Genomic DNA, 20,025 nt, shown 5'->3' with positions numbered 1-20,025 from the left:
CCGCCCGCCCGCCCTTCCTGCCGCGGCCGCTGGGTACCACATTCCTGCATGTGGAGCGCGTGACGTCAGCAGCATCCCCATCGCTGCATCCCTCACGCCTCCTCGCCGTTGCCATGGCAACCTCCTCTAGTGATGGGGATGGTATATTTATAGAGGAAAACGCTCCTTTAACACGGGGGAGGAGAAGGCATTTGGGGTTGGGCTCCTGGAGTTTGTTTGCCCTACGAAGCCTTGAGAATTAACCCATTGACATCTGTGAGGTTCTCCCTTCCCGCCAGACATTTAGAAGGTTGCAATGTGCTGCTTCCACTCTCTGAATGCAAAAGCCTATGTGCCTGCCTGGGAGCTCCCTGGTTATGCTTGTGACATCATTAATCCCTTGTTATATCTACAGTCTTGGATGAAGGGTGCCTCTGAGAATCATCCACCCCATCCTTCGTTGCTGTCGCTTGTGGGTGTCAGTTGCCTTTTTTTGTCCCCAGCATGAAATATTACTCATGTTTACAGTCACGCTGAGAGACTCCTCCTCTGCGTGCTGATTTGGCTGCCTGAAAAAGCTGGGGGTTTCGCATTTTGGGTAATTGCCTTTGCCACCGACTTAGGCAAACCTGAAAGGCAGAACTTCTCTATGTGTAACCAATGGGGATACAGAGCAATTTATGCCTCAGAATACAAGACTTGCTGAAGTCTGAAGGGTAAGTTTCGAGAGCTTTGTGTGGATTTGAATGGAAATATATGTGGAAGATTAAAGATGACATTCATATTTTCTTTCCTGAATTATTGACTCAGTGTGTGGCAGGAGGGAAAAGAGCAAATTTTGTGCTAGGGTTTGTTAAGGAAGGGACTGAAAACAAGGTAGTCAGTATTGTAATGATCTTGTATAGATTTACAGTGTGGCTGAATTTGCAATACGGAGCATGGTTCTGGTTGCTTTATCTCAAAACTGATACTGTAGTGGCAGAAAAGGTGAGGAAACAGGTGACCAAAATGACAAAGGGGGTGGAGCACCTTTCCTTTTAGGAAAGACTAAGGAGATTGGGGGCTTTCTAGTTTAGAGAATAAATAACTAAAAGATTTATAAAAGGTGACATGTTGGTCAAAGACAAAACCACAAAATGCCAAGGTGTGAAGCCTCAGAGCCCCAAGGTAATGCTATCATCAGTCCCCTTAACTAACCCACCAGCCAGGGACCAAGCAACTGAGTCTCTAGCCTTCCTGGGTCTAAGAGTAAAAATTCAACCCTTCAGGGAGGACAGTTGTAAGCTGAGTTCCAAAAAGGTATTATTCTGATAGCTATAGCCAATATGGATTCAGGTGGAAGCCCCAAAACCCAAGAATACCACAAAATATAATTAAAGTGGTTTATTAAGAGAATGTGCAGGAATATACAATATAAGAGCAGTGAACAGCGAGGGTAAAACATTAAAGCTAAATAGCTAACCTAAGCACATTTACAAGCATTGGTTCTAAATCCAGCTGTTACTTGGAAGGACTGAGTCCAACAGAGTTTCAAAGTCCAAAGCAGGGGCTAGTTGACCGATCAAGTTGATTCTAGTTGACCAATCAAATGTATAGCAAATGATGTAACTTGTGTTGCTGACCAGGTGACCCAACCAATCAGATGAGCCACCATAATGAGACCATATACTCTGCAACTGCATAGGGCCTAATCAAGCATGCACCTTCCCCACCCCTGGGTCCTTGCACTAAGGAGATGGAATATGTAGGCCAAACTCCCTCCTAGATTCATCAGCCTTGAAACCATAGGCTTAATGGTCTGATGTGCATCTGTGCCAGCCTCCCTTATTCCTTATCTCACCTTTTGAAGCTACAGTCAGCTTGACCTCAGGTTCTCAGAGAGAGAAGCTTCCATGTTTTTTACAAGGCCAGGCTCAGCCTGAACCAGTGTTTCTGAATATACAAGAGGTTGCTAGCTGAGCAAGTCTCTTGACAATGATGACTAATGGTGGGACATAACAGAAATGTATAAAATGATGCCCAGGGTAAAAAGTAGATAGAGAGAACTTTTTCTCTGTCTTCCATGATACTAGAACTTGGCAGACAACTGGTGAAGTTGGTGTGGAGTAGTTTCAGGACAGATGAATGGAAGTCCTCCTTTACTCAGTGGTTGGCTCGTATAATTCACTGTTGTGAAATGGAGATATGGCCACTTGTTCAGTTGGTTTTAACAGGGGATGATACAAATGTATAGAGGACAGGTCCATCAGTAGTTATTAGTCACAATGACTGGATGAAACCTCCATGTTCAGAGGCAGTAACCTTCTGAATACCAGTGTGTGTGGGATGGGTAACAACCAGGGAGACTTTATCCTTTATGCCATGGTTGTAGCCCTTCTGGGGACATATAGTGTCCCACTATGTGGAATTGGTTGCTGTATTAGATCCATGTTTTAATAGTTCTTTGGCCATCTCATAAACAAATCTCCGAAGTCAATAATTGAATCCTAGAGTTGGAAGGGGCCATAGGCCATATAGTACACACACATACCCTGGTTCATGCAGGAAATCCAAATCTAGAACATTTCTGACAGATGGCTGTCCATTCTCTGTTTGAAGACTGTTGGTGAGGAACAACCTCATCCTCAGCTAACAGGTTCCATTGTTCAACTGCTCTGTTAGGAAGTTTCTCCTGACATTCAACAACAGTCTTCTTCCTATAACTGAAGCATGTGAGATATAGTCTTGGCCTCTTGAGCAGTGGAGAACAAGTCTTTCCCCCCATGAAAGCCCTTCAGATATCTGAAGAACATGATTATGACTATATGTTGTCGAAGGCTTTCACGGCCGGAGTTCATTAGTTGCTGTAGATTTTCTGGGTTGTGTGGCCGTGGTCTTGGCATTGTAGAACCTGCCATTTCGCCAGTAACTGTGACTGGCATCCTCAGAGGTATAATACAGAAAGATGGAGTACTCTCTGTGTCAAGGTGACTCTTCCACATTTTCTCTTCTCCAGGCTAAATGCATCCAGATCCTTCAACCTTTCCTTATACAACTTTTTTTCTGAACCCCAGACCATCTTTGCTGCCCTCCTCTGAACCTGTTCCATTTTGTCTAATCTTTCTTAAAGTGCAGCACCCAGAACTGGACACAGTTGCCTCAGCTAAAGTCTGCCTAATATGTTGTAGAGTGAAACTATTCTTTTCCCATGGCTTGGGTACTGTATTCTTAGTCAAACAAAACAAAACTGCAATAATCTGCTTTGCAGCAGTACCACCATACTGCCAGCTCATGCTCTGCTTGTGATCAGTTGTGATCCTTTGTTCATGAATTAGTGCCAAGCCAGGTATCCACCATCTTGTAAATATGTGTTTGTTTCTTTTTGCTTAACTGAAGAACTTGCATTTGTCTCTGTTGACTTTCATTTTGTTTCAACCCAACTTTCCAAACTGTCAAGATCAATAAGTACCATTAGGATGGACTGTCACTGGAAGTGACTTCTGGGATTCTCTTGGATATTGCCTTGATTTTCTTGAGAGGGGCAGATAGCTGAGCTGGCAGATGTGTACCTTCAGGAGTCCCGACTCTGAGATGATTACTGTGAGGGGAGGGGGATTGGAAATTGGCTCTGTGTCAAGGTGACTCTTCCACATTTTCTCTTCTCTAGGCTAAATGCATCCAGATCCTTCAACCTTTCCTTATACAACTTTTTTTCTGAACCCCAGACCATCTTTGCTGCCCTCCTCTGAACCTGTTCCATTTTATCTAATCTTTCTTAAAGTGCAGCACCCAGAACTGGACACAGTTGCCTCAGCTAAAGTCTGCCTAATATGTTGTAGAGTGAAACTATTCTTTCCCCATGGCTTGGGTACTATATTTTTAGTCAAACAATACAAAACTGCAGTAATCTGCTCTGCAGCAGTACCACCATACTGCCAGCTCATGCTCTGCTTGTGATCAGTTGTGATCCTTTGTTCATGAATTAGTGCCAAGCCAGGTATCCACCATCTTGTAAATATGTGTTTGTTTCTTTTTGCTTAACTGAAGAACTTGCATTTGTCTCTGTTGAATTTCATTTTGTTTCAACCCAACTTTCCAAACTGTCAAGATCAATAAGTACCATTAGAATGGACTGTCACTGGAAGTGACTTCTGGGATTCTCTTGGATATTGCCTTGATTTTCTTGAGAGGGGCAGGTAGCTGAGCTGGCAGATGTGTACCGTCAGGAGTCCCGACTCTGAGATGATTCCTATGAGGGGAGGGGGATTGGAAATTGGGCTTGGCAGTTCAAGTTCTTGTGGCTGATCTGGTCTCTTCCCAACAGATGGCCGAGACCTTCAAGTAACTGAGAGAAGATTCAACATGGCAAGTAAGTGATCCTCCCCTCATAGAGACCAGGTTATGCTTTTTCCTCTTCCTGGGATGAAGGGTCAATGAATAGGACAGTAAGGTAGAATGGGTTTTTGAGACAATGGCTCCTGCAAGACAGAATGCTGAAATCTGCAGCCTGAAAAATTAAAAGTATATAAGCCAACTAAACACAACTCATTTGTGAAACGACATAGAACAGGGTTTGCTAAATCTTAAAAAATGAGAACTACTTCTGGGTAATGAAAAGCACCCCAAGCTGCTAAAACATATAAGATGTAGAAATTTGATATGAATATTAAATTTTATTCCTTCCAGCCACCTAACTAAAGGTTAGGCTGGTTCCAGTTCTCTTTGTACAGAGAAACATGGCATGTGTGTTGACTGAGCTGTTATAGATTTTGACCTTAATGGTATAGAATCTTGAACACGGTAGGGCTGAGAATTTCATTTCTAGTTGTTTAGTTAGATCTGCAAGCATGTGTTGCTCACTGTTCTCATTGTCCCAACCTTGAGAAAGATAGTTTATGAATAAATGGCTCCATGCCCAGAATAAATTCAGAATGAGCAGAACACAATTTGAAACAAGTATTACTTGGGAAAGTGTCATTCCTCACCCAGAGGTGTCATACATCATGCCTTCAGAGGAAATGAATTAGATGGTTTAATAAAGTCATGTGAGGTTCATGTAATTGGGCCTGTATTAGGGTTGCCAGCTCTGGATTGTGAAATTCCCAGAGATTTTGGGGGTGGAACCTAGGAAGGGCAGGGTTTGGAGAAAGGAGAGACCTCGGTGGAGTATAATGCCATAAAGTCCACCTTCCAAAGCAGCCATTTTCTCCAGGGGAAAACTGGTATCTTTTACCTGGAGACCTGCTGTAATTTCTGGAAATCTCCAGCCACCACCTGGAGGCTGGCAATGCCAGCCTGTTATAAGGGAGCCACACACCCCTAATACTCTTGAATCTCTTAGATTTGGTTTGCAGTGAGACTATTTTATCTTTTCTGAGAATGCTCTGGGAAGAATCTTAGAAATTGTATTTAGTCTTTTAAATTTAACATAGAGAGGATAAGGGATAACATGTATGGTTTTTAGTTTCTAATTTCCTTGACACATGCTAGCCTTTTTTGTATGATTGTGATTCTTTTTTATTTAATCATTTCAAGAGTGATTAGACTGATATTAAATAAAAGTCTTTAAAATATAACATTTGAGTAATTTTTGGCTGAGATACAAGGTTTTCACAAGGTATTTTCATAAACCTTTGACCACTTTTCAGTCAGAGGGCTGATTACCTGTCAGAGATTGATAATCAGAGAGATTAATCATCTTAATACAGCCTTGTGGTTAATGTTTTGCCTTAAATCACTTTGTTTCCATGTGTCTGTTTTAAAAGTAATACTTTCCCCACAAATGGGATAAAACTGTAACATAGCCTTCTTATGTCTTTGAGTCTCACAAGGGAATTCTCTCCTGTGGTATTTTCCTGGGTCTTCTAGGGGTTGCGCAAGATACTCTTCAGCTGATAGCGAGCTGCAGGGCGCTTGCAAGCTACCTGTTGGAGACCCCTGATACAGAATATTTGACATAATAAACCAGTCCAAATCGTAGTCTGCCTTGCGACCCTATGAACACTTCCCTGGGAGAAAGCCCCATTTAGTACACCTGGGTGACCTGTTTAGGATTCGCCCCCTAGCGTAATGGCTGGGAATAGGCTGACTAAGCCCCCCGTTGGTGGCAGGGGATCCCTCACTGCTAGTGAGTGCTTCTCGTCACCATTCAGCTGGCCGGCAGAGGGGGAAACGGTGGGAAATCGAGAAAGATGTTGACAGTGTCCCAATGCACTATCACCCCTTGTGCACCCAGAAATGATGTCAGCACATCACAGGGGGTGGGCGCCTTGGCATTTGGGCAAAACTTCATAGTGAGTCAAAAATACCACGGGGCATGCAGGAAGTGATGTCAGCACATTGTTGGTGAAAGCTCCCCCATCAAGGTAAGTCTCCCACTAGTTGCTGAGGCGACCTGGCAACCCTAGCTGGGAACAGTGAAGGGAGAGAAAGGAACTGGACTTGGGCTGGGAACATCTGGGGCAGGTGGACACGTAGGACTTCAGCGGTTCAGTCGGCTGTCTCTGGGCCAACCTTGACTCATGCCTGGCTTGGTGGCCCATGTCTCTGTGCTGAGGAGCAAGGGGGGCTTCTGTTTGCATCTTCTCATTTGTGCCTTGCAGCCTTTCTGGCAGCCCAGAATGCCCACTCTGTTCTCAAGCGCTTCCCTCGAGCCAATGGCTTCTTGGAGGAATTCCGGCAGGGCACCATCGAGCGGGAGTGCGTCGAGGAGATCTGCAGCTATGAGGAGGTCAAGGAGGTGTTTGAAAACAAGGAGAAGACGGTATGTGGCTGCAGAGGGAGGGAAAGGGCTGAGCTGTGGGGTGGTGGATTGCAGTGGGCAGTTGGAAAGGTGTCACTTCTCTCCTTGCCAAGCAGCTGAGGCTTAGCTTCTCCTGTTCCATTCACAGAGATTAGTGTTTCTTTAGATTCTTTATCAGCCTTTCTCTTTCCTCCTCCTCCGGAAGAAGAAGAAGAAGAGAAGAAGAGATTGGATTTATACCCCGCCCTTCACTTGGAGTCTCAGAGCGGCTTACAAACTCCTTTCCCTTCCCCTCCCCACAACAGACACCCTGTGAGGTGGGTGGGGCTGAGAGAACTCTGACACAACCTGCTCTTTTTCAAGGACAGCTGTGCCAGAGCTTGTGACTGACCCAAGGGCACATCAGCAGGTGCAAGTGGAGGAGTGGGGAAACAAACCCGGTTCTCCCAGATTAGAGTCCGCGCACTTAACCACTACACCAAACTGGCTCTTTTGATGTGTGATCCGTTCTTCTGGTGGTATTTTACAAAGCAGTGGCAGGGGGCTCCAGTTTTGATTTTTCCCTGATCTAAATCCCTCCTCCAGCGGCTTTTGTGGTCACAGTGGGGAGTACAGACATTATGCAAGTGTATTTTTTATGACGTGTGGCGAGTAGCATCCTCAGGTGGTAATGTATGGTGCCATCCTAAGCAGAGTTACATCCTTTTAAGTCCAAGTGCTTAGGATTTATTTGTTTCCATTGTTCACAGTGGGAACCCAAAGTGGGTTACATTGTTTCTCTCTCCTCCATCTTATCTTCACGCCAACCCCATGATGTAGGTTAGGTTGGAAGCGTGTTCCCCAGCAAGCTTCCAAAGCAGCAGAGGGGGGGATTCAAAGCCGGGTCTCCTGGGTCCTAGTCTGACGCTCTGACCACTCTCCCACACTGATGTAACTCAGGATCATGAAAATGCTGCACGTGAGGGAAAGATTTGTGCTTCTTCACCTGATGATATTGCTCCACTCAGAATCTTAGCCACTCCATGCCTTTAAGCAAAACGAAAAAAAAAGGGCTCTTCCTGTGTCACATTTGATTTGGTGTAGTGGTTAAGAGCGTGGACTCTAATTTGGGAGGAACGGGGTTGATTCCCCACTCTTCCACATGCAGCTGCTGGCATGACCTTGGGTCAGTCATACGTTCTTTCAGAGCTGTTCTCTCAAGGGCAGTTCTCAAAAGAGCTCTCTCAGCCCCACCTACCTCACAGGGTGTCTGTTGTGGGGAGGGGAAGGAAAAGGAGTTTGTAAGCCGCTCTGAGACACCTTTGGGTAGTGAAATAGTAGTAAATCCAATCTCTTTCTCTCTTCTTCTTATTCATGCTCTTGCTGGTCCCAATCTGGGCTTTGGTAGATGCAAGGCTGATTTCTGGTTCTGTGGCACACTTGAGTGGTTGTGGTCATTCCAGGGGATCTATTCTGGAAACAAAAGCAGCATAGAAAACAAATCCCACCCTATGAACCAGGGCTATTTTTGGGCAGGAACGCACAGGAACGGAGTTCTGGCTGGCTCCCGAGTTGGCCACACCCAGCAGGAACTCATTAGCATAATAGGCCACACCCAACAGCAGAAACTCATTAGGACTGGCTACATTAGGGGTGTCTGGCCTAACATGCAAAGGAGTTCCTGCTATAAAAAAGCCCTGGGTTTTGACAACAAACAAGGTAAACAGAATAAGAAGCAAAAGGTGGGTGTGGCTGGATGACCACACTTCTGCGAACATGGGGGGTGTGTCCTAATAAGCAAATGAATTTCTGCTGTTGGGTGTGGCCTATTATGCTAATGAGTTCCTGCTGGGGCTTTTTCTACAAAAAAAGCCCTGCTATGAACAATATGGTTGTGAAGATAAAGACTTTGTTTATTATGGTTATTTAATTCTTTAGCCTTTGTGCCATCTTTCAGTGTCCCAGATCGGCTGTGGTGGTCCATGTAAGAAGATGGGGTTGAGGTGATGGGTAGGGAGAAACCTGCTGCTGCAGGCTCGGGCTTGGGGTGGACGACATCATAAAACAGTGGTCACCGCTTCCCTGCTTGGTGACTTGTTGCTGGCTAGGAACCCTTCGCTTCTGCTCCCACAATGCTCTTGGAAACGGCCACTGACTTTGTCCTATCCCCAGGAAGTCGCCCGTGGAAGGCACTGGGACCTGCCAGAAGGGCTTTTGTTGACCAGGGGATTTGTTTCATTTTCCCATGCAGATGGAGTTCTGGAAAGGTTACGCCTACTCCGTCAAGGATCCCACCGAAGGCACCGGCCGCTCAGATGCCATGTACGTTGTAGTGCCCTTATTGGGTGTCGCTCTGCTTATAGTCATTGCCCTGTTCATCATCTGGAGGTGTCAGCTCCAGAAGGCCACGCGCCACCGTCCTTCTTATGCCCAGAACCGCTACTTGGCCAGCCGAGGAGGCCGTAGCATCCCCAGGGTGATGGTGTACCGAGAGGCCTCGCACAGTCAAAGTGAGGCCCATTGCCAGCGGGACCCAGGCAGCAGAGGGGCTTGCAATGGCCGATGGGGCCTCGGGTCGGCCAGCCACCCAGAGAGCACCCTACACCCCCCCGACCCTTCCTCTTCTGCCCTGATGAGATTGTCAAGCGCGACCCCACCGCCTTCATATGAGGAAGTGACCGGGCATCCTGAGAACAGCAGTGGTGAGGAGACCAGCTTGTCCTACAGTGACCCGCCACCCAAGTACGAGGAGATTGTGGCTGCCATTCCTGGCCCAGGGAAGTAGGAGGCTGGTGCTGCTCTCCATATTTATGTTTGACCAGAAGATGCCATCACGGAGAAGCCTTATCCTTCACACTCACCAAAAAAACTCCCGGCGATAGCAGATTCCATGAACGCCCCTCCCTTCTCCAGCAGGGGGTGCTGCAGAAATGGTCAAAGCTCCAGGGAGCTCAGCTTTCTAGTCTCCTGGGTATGCAGTTAGAGAAGGCAGAGGGAGGGTATTGACGCCCCCGGGTGCTCCAGCGTGGAAGGACTTCCTGTGAGAATACAACATGCTTGCCTTGGGGGCGGTTTAGGGATGTCACTCTTGGTGTTTGCCAAGGGGTAGCAATGTTCCTGTTCCCTCGCATGCTGTAAGAGGAGGTGGCTGGTTTTTTCACTGTGTAGGGTCTCCAGCAAGGGGTGTGACATTCCCCTGCATCTGTACCTGCTTCACTGCTCTCGCCAGAGCTCACCTGGGCTTGCTGAGTGCACACCTGTTGGGAGGGGTCTGGCTCTTGAGGGTCTGTGCATTTGGGTCTCAACAAGCTTTGGACTGGGCCTGTTTTGTGTCCTGGGAGGAGCGCCGGCCGGGGTGCACTTTGCTTCTCACTCGCTCACTGCCAAAGCGTGCTTGCCCTGGGATGTGTTTGACCACTTCGTATATGCGCTGGATGTGTGGCCGTGTGTACCATTTCCTCTTCCACCAAGCACAGCTTTGCACAACACAGGGAGTTGGTTTGGGGAGGGAAAAGAGCTGGCGCATGCGGCCTCTCACCACCCCTCCCTCCCTCACTTCCCACCACTCCCAACATTTTCCTTGTCTCGGGCCCCAGCAGGCAGAGGAAACTCTGGGTCTTGTGGAAGCAGCCCAAAGTGAAGCTCCTATTGGTGTGTCTCATATTCTTTGTGTTGATGGTCACCACTGTCTTGATGTCTCTGAGCAATCGTTCTGTGAAACTGTGGGGTGGGGGGGAGGCTTGCTATGCCTGTCTCTTTCAAGCTGCTGGATGAGACCAGCAATCTTGTTTTTGCCTTGAGTGAACCAAAGCCTGTTTCCCTGCCCCTTGTTGCTTAGCAGTGCATGTCTTCCTCCTTCCTCCTGTTCTTGTGGAAACTTGGAGCCTTGCTGGAAGTTCGGGGGGGGGGTTTTGCCTGTTCCTCCCCTGTGCTCTTCTGGAGCTTCTGCTCCATGTGTTGAGGATGCGTGGATCTGGACACTTGTAACAGTCCCCCAGCCAGCCCTTCTTGCTGGCTTCAAGCTTTGCTTCTAGACATATACCCAGAGGAAGAGATCATAGTGGGAAGGGGAGGTTTATGTGAAGCTGCCTTATTCTGAATCAGACCACTGGTCCATCAAGGTCAGTATTGTCTATTCAGACTAGCAGCAGCCATTCAGAGTCTCAGGTGGAGGTTTTTCACATCACCTATCGCCTGGTCCTTTTAACGGGAGATACTGGGGGTTGAACCTGGGACCTTCTGCAGGCAAAGCAGAGGCTTTTCCACTGTGTCACAGCCTGCAAGACCTTAGTGGCCTATGTCCAGTCTCCTGTTAATCTGAATAGAAAGAAAGGATGAAGCCACCTGTATTAGTAGTGAATCTTCTTCAGCTTAAACCTTCTTTTTTTTAGCTGAGCCTTCCTTCACTAGCTTTTTCTGTCTCCTGTCTTTCATTTTGGATATTTGGAATTGGCCACTGGAGCTCACTTAAGACAGGCCTTGCCCGTATCCTGTCAACAGACATGTTCTGCGAGTTCCATGCGTGGGGTTCGGTTCCCAGGTGTGTGCAGGCCCAGTTTGGATTGGGATTGTGGAAAGGGGGATTTAGCCTTCCTTGGTGCTTTTTCCTCCGCTGGAGACAGCACCCAGGGCCTGGGGAGCTGCTGTTTGCCCTACTGGAGACACATGTGGGTGGCTACATATAAGTTCCCACAGAGAGGCAAAAAGTGGTTCCGCCAGTTATTTCGAGTCTGGAAAATAACGCAGGCGAGGGAGGCTGTATCTCGCTCTACCTGGATGCTGCAGTTCTCATCTGAATGCCAGCAGAACCCATGGCAGAGGTAAGGACATGTCTGGTCGGCTCTTTCAGCTCTGCCTTGTCTGTTAGTTGCTGCACAATCCATCGTCTTTGTTTCTTTCTTAGCCGTTTCCCTCCATTTGTCTAGACCTTTCTGAGAAGGTGGTGAGCAGCCCAGAATAAGATATCGCTTTGGGTCCTGTGACATCATCTCCCTCGTACTTCTCTCCAGCTGCTGTGAAGGCTTCCCTCTGCTGCGGTACTCGTTTCCTCGGCCACTAGCACGTCTCTGTGTGCGTAAGGACTCCTTGAGAAACATTGATCCTGGGCACACGGAAGAGGGGAAAAGGACAGTAGTGGAGGTAAAGCCTCCACATCAGCCCCCGAGAAGCACAAGGATCCAAGCCACAGTCCCCTAGCGGAGGACTAGGCAGGGAGGTAATGATGCTTCCTTTCATGCTGCAGACAAATGGAGCCTGTCGTCTTCTGCAATGTGTCATGGCTGGCTCAGGCTCAAGGTGTGCTCAGTCTCGTCCCCCCCCCCAACACACTTCCTTCTCAACGGTGCTAATGCTTCGGCAGGTATTGCCAATGGTGTGTTTACCATATACATTGCTTTCTCCCCCCCTTTCCCTCCTTCGTAGATGCTTAAAGCAAAGTGTACATCATGTAACATGAGAAATGAAGTTATTTATTTATTTATCTATTTATTTATTGCATAGGGCCAACCCTGTGTCATGGGACTGACACAAACGAGTCAAGAGCAAACGGAAACCAGGCTTTTAAAAAGACTTGTGCTTGGGAGGATTCCCACCCTGCCCTACTGTGCAGACTCAGGGGAGGCAAAATATAAATCAGAACAGAGCAAGAAACAGAAGGCCGCAAAATGCCAGTCGCTCCTTTCCCTTCCCACCCTAGGTGAGGATTTCCCCAAAGTTGGGTGGGGGTGCAAAAAGACCTATGAACGTGAGGCAGCCCCTGTGAGCATCTCCTCAGGTGTTCTCGTGAATACCCCGCATGGAATGGTGGGGTTGCGGTCAGGATCCTGTTGGGGAAGGTCCTTCCATTAGCCTGGGAGGGGTGATGTCCACTGCTCAGGGTCCGTGGAAGCCAGAGAGGAAGGCTGGCTTCTAGTTGCCCGTCATGCTGTTTACAACAAAGAGTGCACATCGGAGCCTCGCCTGCCTCTCTGCCAGCATATTTTGGGCTCTCTTTTTGCCCCCCCCCGCTTCTTTTAGTCCTTCCCCCTTTTATGCTGAGAACAGCAGCATAAACACTAACCAAAGAAAGCTCTAAACCCCACCCTCCACTTTTTGGTTTGTAAAACCAGGAAGAACTGAAAAGTATTTTTTCACTGCCTCAGCCAAAGCCGCTTCCAAAACATAACAGAAAACCAGGCAAGCCATTTTGGTGATGCAGCTAGCTCTTTCATGGTCCATTCTTCAAGCATGGATGGCAGATGACACGCAGGCTAAATGTGGGAGTGACGCTGCTGGTAGCTTGGCTTTAAAGGTGCATGCGTGTTCTATAATTAAATTCCTAATCACCTTTTGACCCATTTCAGGCCTTCAAGGCAGCTTACCCAGAATGCTGGTGATAGTGACAGTGGGCATTTTGGGAGTTCAAGGACTTTGGCTGTGTTAAACCTCACAGTGGCCTAGTAAAAGAGGCCCTGTTGTTATTACAGTGATAATGCAGGTGAGGTGAGTAGGGATGCCAGCCTCCAGGTGGGACCTGGGGATCCCCTGGAATTACAGCTCATCTCCAGACTACGGAGATCAGTCCCCCTGGAGAAAATGGATGCTCTGGTTGGTGGACTGTGTGGCATTTTACCCCACTGAGAAGTCCCTGTCCTCCCCAGGCTTAGCCACCAAATTCCCAGGAGCTTCCCAACCTGGAGCTGGCGACCCCACCCCCATACCCTGCTGGCAGCTGGGGGGGACCTGGCAACCCTAGGTGAGGTTTGATCCGAGAGCTTCCTGGCTTTGAGCACAAGCAGTCACTCGACAGGACTTTTGAGTAAAAACATGTAAAATCGCATCCAAATAGATTGTGGGCCATGCATCTCTGCAGGCGTGGTCTTTGGTGAGATCTACTTGGAACATTTCAACCACAGGTTGGGTTTCTGCTCCTCGTGAGAATCCTGAATTTATGGCAGCAGTTCCTCGTGTGGTGTGCGCCTGGCATTTCTGCAGGGTTGACACCCATGCAGATTTCCTTGTGGGCGGACATTCCAAATGCGATCATGTGAGTTTGTTCCTGAGATGGAGAGGTGCAGCAGCGCTTCCTACAACTGCTTGTAGTGTTGAAAGCTTAACCTTTCCCCAAAGCTTTCTTCGAAGTCAGGCGGCTGGAAGATAGAATTGCCTCCAGGACATTCAGGCCTAAATCTCCCAGTGTGTGTCCACATCAGGTCTCCCACACCCACCCCATCCACTGTGAAATATGACAGTGAGCTGCTGGTCTGTGGCCTTTCTCGTATTCAGGCTTCTGGGCCCGCAGTGCTCTGAGCCTGCCCTGTTGTTGGTCTGTGTGGCTCCCTCTCTCCAGTAGTCTTTGCTGCCAGGAATGTCAATGACATGCCAGAGAATCTTGCTGGAGGACTGGCCAGAAAGAGGGGAATGCCTTGGCCATCCTCTTCAGCTTTCATGGTAACAAACCCTGCAGTTGATACTCTGTAAAGCCCAGTCTATTTCTGTGAAAAAGAAATTTATTAAAAAAACAAAACAGAAAAACACTTGCAGACTCATTCCGTGTAACGTCTTTAATTCATTATTATTTTTTAATTTCCAGCCCACCCTCCCCTGCATAGGAGGCTCAAGGCAGGTTACAACAATACATATAAAATAGTAATTTAGAGAACAAGAAGAAAAAGAGATTGGATTTATACCCCACCCTTCACTCGGAGTGGCTTACAAACTCCTTTCCCTTCCCCTCCCCATAACAGACACCCTGTGAGGTAAGTGGGGTTGAGAGAGTTCTTTCAAGAACTGCTCTTGAGAGAACAGCTCTGACAGAACTATGGCTTGCCCAAGGTCATCCAGCAGCTGCAAGTGGAGGAGTGGGGAATCGAACCCGGTTCTCTCACTTAACTCCGCGCACTTAACAACTACACCAAACTGGGTCTCATTTAGACATAGCCACAGACTGGCTCTAATTGAGACATAGACATAATATCATTAAAAGCCATATAAGACATCAATTAACATTAACCATTAGATTATCGTCTGCAGCACAATTAGTAACTAATCTCAGAAGGTTCTACGTATGTGTGTGACCATAGATAGTAGAATACTAAGGCAGGTGGGTGAATTGAATAGGGAAATTTGAAAGAATGCCAATAGAGCAGAGCAGGGCAAGGGAGGCCAATTCACGTGGACTGCTGCTGCCTCAGCCATAGGCCTGGCGAAACATCTTTTACAGGCCCTGTGGAACTGCATTAAGTCCTGCAGGGCCCAGATCTCTCTTGGGAGAGTGTTCCACCAGCTGGCGTCGGAGTCAAAAAGGTTCTGGCTCTGGTCGAGACTAAGTGGATCTCTTTTGGGCCAGGGATCACCAGGAGATGTTGATCCATAGAGCATAACGCTCTTTGAGGGGCATGGCGGAAGAGGCAGTCCTGCAGATATGTTGGTCCCAGACTGCATAGGGCTTTAAATGTTAAAACTAAAACCTTGAACTTGATCCAGCACTCAACTGGGAGCCAGTGCAACTGGTAGAGCACTGGATGTATATGGGCTCTTCATGATGTCCTGGTGAGGACCTGCACCGCTGGATTCTGGACCAGCTGAAGTTTCCGGGTCGGTCTCAAGGGTAGCCCTGTGTAGAGTGAGTTACAGTGATCCAGCCCAGAGGTGACCATCGCGTGAGTCACTGTGGCTAAGTCCCGGGGCAAGAGGTAGGGAGCCAGTTGCCTGGCCTGCCTAAGATGGAAAAAGGATGACCTGGCAACGTTTGTGATTTGGGCCTCCATTGACAACGAGGCATCCAAAATCACACCCGAGCTCTTCACCGTGGGTGTTGGTGTTAGCAACACCCCGTCAAGAGTTGGGAGCTGGATCCGCAATCCCGCAGCTCAGGCACAGGACCTCCTTAATCCTCTTGAGTTCTCAGTTGAGGAGTGTCTGTCCCATTTTTATCTTACCCTTCCTTCAAGTGGTGTTTACTGTTCTTCTTTCCATTTTAGGGTAGACTGAGGGGGGGGGGACGGACGGACCAGGCCCAAGGTGACACCCTGAGCTTCATAGCTGAGCAATGAATTGAACTAGGAGTTCTCTGTTGAAAGTGAAGTATTCTTGCCACTGGACTGCCCTGGCTCTCGAGTCAGCCTGCAGGGCTCAACTAGCTGAATTGTTTCTGTGAGAAATTCTGTGAGAAATAGCTCACCAACCACCTCCAGATGGGGCCTGAAGATCTCCTGGAAGTAAAACTGATCTCCAGACTGCAGAGATTGGGTCTCCTGAAGAAAATGGCGGCATAGAGGGTGGGGTGTATGGCATCACTTCCCTGCTTCGCTCCCTCCCCAGGCTCCACCCCTAAATCTCCAGGTATTTCCCCACTCAGCACTGGCAATCAAATCTCCTGAGATTTATTAAAGTTAAAAAGCAGCCACAGGAGTGCTTTGGATCAAGAAGGGGTATGTGTTAAATGGGGGGGAGGGAGGGCTCATCCTGTCTGCACAGTTTTCCTGGTTGAAATTGCCCCTCCCCCCAGTTATTACTCAGGAGGGGGGAAAGAGAGATCTGACCCACGCCCAGCTGTTAGTCACTGTGCTGGCTTCTTTTAGTCTCAGGGGCAGAGTTCATGGTGTCTTGGAAACTTATTCCTTTATTATTTTATTTAGAAAACGTAGGTGCTGCCTCTCCAGAGATTTGTTCGATGGGGCTCACAACTACAACAGCACAGCCCAACAAACCAAGCCATTAAAAACAGCATAAAACAAACACTGAGCAGCCTGAAGAGATAGAAGCAGACCATAAGCGGTTTTAAAAAGATTTTATTGATGTTATTTATAGTCTTCCTTTCTCACTGAGACTCAAAGCAGATTTACACAATGTAAATCAATTCAGTCAATCAGATGTTACGTCTAATAAGCAATGTAATGGGACTAGGAGTCGTAGAAATTAGAAATGGAGCTGTTGTCTGGACAAAGCATAAGTATTAAACACAGCATGGTAGTTCATCGGTAGAAACACACTGCATTTTCCTGGGCCAGTCCATTGTGATGTAGCCCCTATTTCCTTTACAAAAATGCTCTCCTGAACAATTCTGTTTCACATAGTTTGCAAATTGCCAGGAGTGTGGGATTCTTCCTCACCTCACCTCACCTCACCTCAGGCAGGCCATTCCACAGGGTGAGGCCACTACAGAGAAGGCATCTGTATGAGCAGTCGTTCTTGCCCGTTTGTATGCTAGAACCTGCAGGAGGCCCTGCTCAGGTAAGTGGTTGCAGAGGCACGTGGGTGGAGAGGTGGTCTTGCTTTGGCAGGGGGGTATTTTCTGGGCTAAACTAATTTTTTTTTGGGGGGAATCGAGGTTGTGTTCATTTGCATCCCCAGCAGTAATGCTGAGTCAATTATAGCCCCTAGGTGCTTCACCAAGACAGCAAGGGTCAGCTGAACCCCAGCAAAAGTGGGAAAGCATTTCAAATCTTAGGCTTCCCAGCTAGTGCTACTTCCATCTTGTCTGGGTTCAGTTTCAATTTGTTCGCTTTCAGTCATTTAACCACAGCAGTCAGGCAGTGGCTGAAGACCTCTGCCGTATCACCAGGGGATTTGGATAGAGATACAGAGCTGGGTGTCATCGCCAGCATATTAATCACATCCATTCCGAAGCTACAAATGATTTCTCCTAAAGGCTTTACACAGAGGTTGAATAACATGGGGGTGGGGTAAAATTACACCCTGTCAAACCCTGCAGGACAGCTCCCACTCTGAAGATAACTGATACCCAACGTCAACCTTTGAGTCCGATCTGTGAGCAGTGATTTAAAACCAGTAAAAGGCACATCCTCTGATCTCTCCTTTTGCGACCAAACACCTCAACAGGACGGGATGATCTGCTGCATCAAAGGCTGCCGATAAATCCAGTGGGAGCAGCACAGAAACATGGCCTTTGTCTACATGCAGACGGAGGTCATCAACTAAAGCCACCAGAGCCATCGCTGTCCCATAGCCTGGCCCGAAGCCAGGCTGAAAAGGGTAAGGGGCAAATGAATTATCCTGGAGCTGGTCTGCTACTGCTCTCTCAATCACTTTGCCCAAGAAGGGCAGATTAGAGACTGGTTGATAATTGGCCACATCGGTTTTCTATAGGAGAGTTTTTATTTTAAAGTAGTGAATGGATAACTGCCAAGGAAAGGTGGCATGGGTTAGTGACTGATTTATGGTAGACATCAAGGGCTCATTTGTGTGGCTTTTACATGATTTCAGCAGCCAGGATGGGCAAGGATCCAGGGCACAAGTCCTGGCCTTCAGAGATCCCAGGATCCTGTCAACATCCACCATGGTAACTTGGTGAAAGTGGTCCATAAGCAGAACAGATGATGTGTTAGGCATTTCTTATGCCTGGCTTATATTACAGCCAACATCCCGATCAAAGTATATTTGTGTTATTTTTATCAGCAAAAAACTTTGCAAAACTCATTGTCTGCTCTTGAGACAACAAAGGCTCACATTTAGAAGTCAGCAGATTAAACTAATGGGATGGTCATGAAATAAATTTCTTTGACACAGTCACTGCCACCTCATAGATCTTCAAATGGGCTCTACAAATGGAATCCCTTTCTTAAAAGCCTAGAAATGTTTTGCCCTGATGCCTAAAACACTGTAATTTAGGCACATGACGAGCCTCAAAGGAGAGGGCATTATATAAGAAGAGCCCTGCTGGATCAGACCAGGGGTCCATTTAGTCCCAGCATCCTGTTCCACACAGTAGCTGACCAGTTTCCCTGAAAGGCTAAAAAACAGGGCCCAGAGGCCATCTCCTGGTGCTGCCTTTTAGAATTAGGTTTTAAAGGTCTGAATGTGAAGATTCCCTTTATTCATCCTGGCTACTGGCGAAGTGCCACCACAGAAATGCCCTGGCTTTGGTCACCACCAGCCTCAGCTCTGTAGCAGGAGCATAGAGAGGAGGGATTGGGAATTCCATCTTGACTAGCAGGCTGGATGGTAGAGCTGGAGGTAATTCTTCAAGTCCCCATTCCCAAGATTTGAATTCTTCCTGGAAACAGATGGCCGGCTGGTGGATATCTTTCAGCACAGGGTTGATCTGATTCCTGTATCCCTGACCCTAGCCTGGCTGCTACATTTTGGACCCACTGTGGTTTCTTGACACTTTAGACTGCTGTGAGTCGTGAATTGATTGGGTCCCACGTGAGATTATATCCTAGGGCTAAAATGGATGGGATGCAGAGTTGCAGACTACAAAAGTATCTATGGTGGGGAGGCACTTAACCATTTTTCCTTTGGCCTTTTCCCCTGGCTCATCTCCCCAGCTGTCTTTCTACGCAGCTTTTGTCTAACACTCAGCTGAAACCCTTTCATGAGAGGGAGGGTGAGACATTCTCCTTTCCACCATGTTATCCTCACAACAACCCTGTGAGGTAGGTTAGGCTGAGATAGTCAGAGAGAGATGCCAAAGGTAACCCACTGTTCTTCATGTCTGAGTGTGGATTTGAACCCGGATCTTCCCGCCGGAGTCCAAAATACCACACTACACATACAAGGATTGATGCTGTAAGCACGTGCATAGTGCCTTTCCTTTGCAGTTGAGCGACTCCACTAGGAAAGAGCTGTTTCTTTTATTATTTAAAAAATGAGCGGAAATGAGACAGGCCGGAGTCAACAGGTGAAGCTTCTCCAGTAGTGAACTGAAGCGAAGGGCCTCGGGTCGCCTTTTGGCCCCTGGTACTCTGGCTGTCTCTCGGCCTCTCGCCTTGGAAGTCAAGCCGGCGGCGCTTCTGGCGGGGGCGGGACTGCCGCCGCCGCTGCCAGCCAATCACGTACCTCAGCCCGGCAGCGACTGACGTCATGGACGGCCGATGAAAGGGGCAGCGAGCTGTTGACGGAGTTGCAAGGTGCGTAAAAGTCCCATTGAGAAGTGGGGGGAGGGAGGGGCTGGGCAGAGGCGGATTAGCCAATATCTGGGTGCGAGTCCGGAGGGGCGGATCTGGTTCAGGGAAGGGCATGGGCCGCCTTCCCACCACACACACACACTCGAGGACTGCCTCAAGGGCAGGACTGCCTCTGTGCAACTCTGCGACCTCCCCCCTCTCCATCGCCCACCCCACCTTGGGCAAGGAAGAGTATGTTAAAAGGCTTTATTTGTTGCCATCGGCAACAGTCCAGACTTCCAGTCAGGGTCTCCCACTCTCCAACAAGCTTGGAGAAAAATGGCCTGGCTCGTCATTACAGGGTTAACGTGTGTTGAAGTTTTTTCATGCCATGGAGGTAAATAACATCCCATGAAGCTTATGTCGAACAGACAGGATTGGCCCCCCCACTACTGTTCCCTCTAAACTGAGTTCGTGTGAGCTAGCTCACAGTTTTTTAGCCTCCGGCTCACACATTTT

At 48.0% G+C, this 20,025-nt stretch overlaps 1 protein-coding gene across 1 annotated transcript in view; it reads left to right on the top strand.

Annotated features, from left to right (window-relative positions):
• RIPPLY1 (ripply transcriptional repressor 1) overlaps window positions 1–20,025 on the top strand; it is a 42,597-nt gene that overhangs the window by 11,420 nt on the left and 11,152 nt on the right. Inside the window, exons 4-9 of the mRNA XM_015408946.1 lie at window positions 6,194–6,251; window positions 6,518–6,721; window positions 8,931–9,460; window positions 11,689–11,818; window positions 16,869–16,891; window positions 19,397–19,530. Of these exons, the coding sequence (XP_015264432.1) occupies window positions 6,194–6,251; window positions 6,518–6,721; window positions 8,931–9,460; window positions 11,689–11,818; window positions 16,869–16,891; window positions 19,397–19,530 (1,079 nt within the window). The remainder of the gene's footprint in view (window positions 1–6,193; window positions 6,252–6,517; window positions 6,722–8,930; window positions 9,461–11,688; window positions 11,819–16,868; window positions 16,892–19,396; window positions 19,531–20,025) is intronic.

This window comes from Gekko japonicus, unplaced genomic scaffold (genome assembly GCF_001447785.1).
Source record: "Gekko japonicus isolate JY-2015 unplaced genomic scaffold, Gekko_japonicus_V1.1 scaffold19, whole genome shotgun sequence".
NCBI classification, from domain to species: Eukaryota; Metazoa; Chordata; class Lepidosauria; order Squamata; family Gekkonidae; genus Gekko; species Gekko japonicus.
This window is presented reverse-complemented; position numbering and strand designations above follow the sequence as displayed.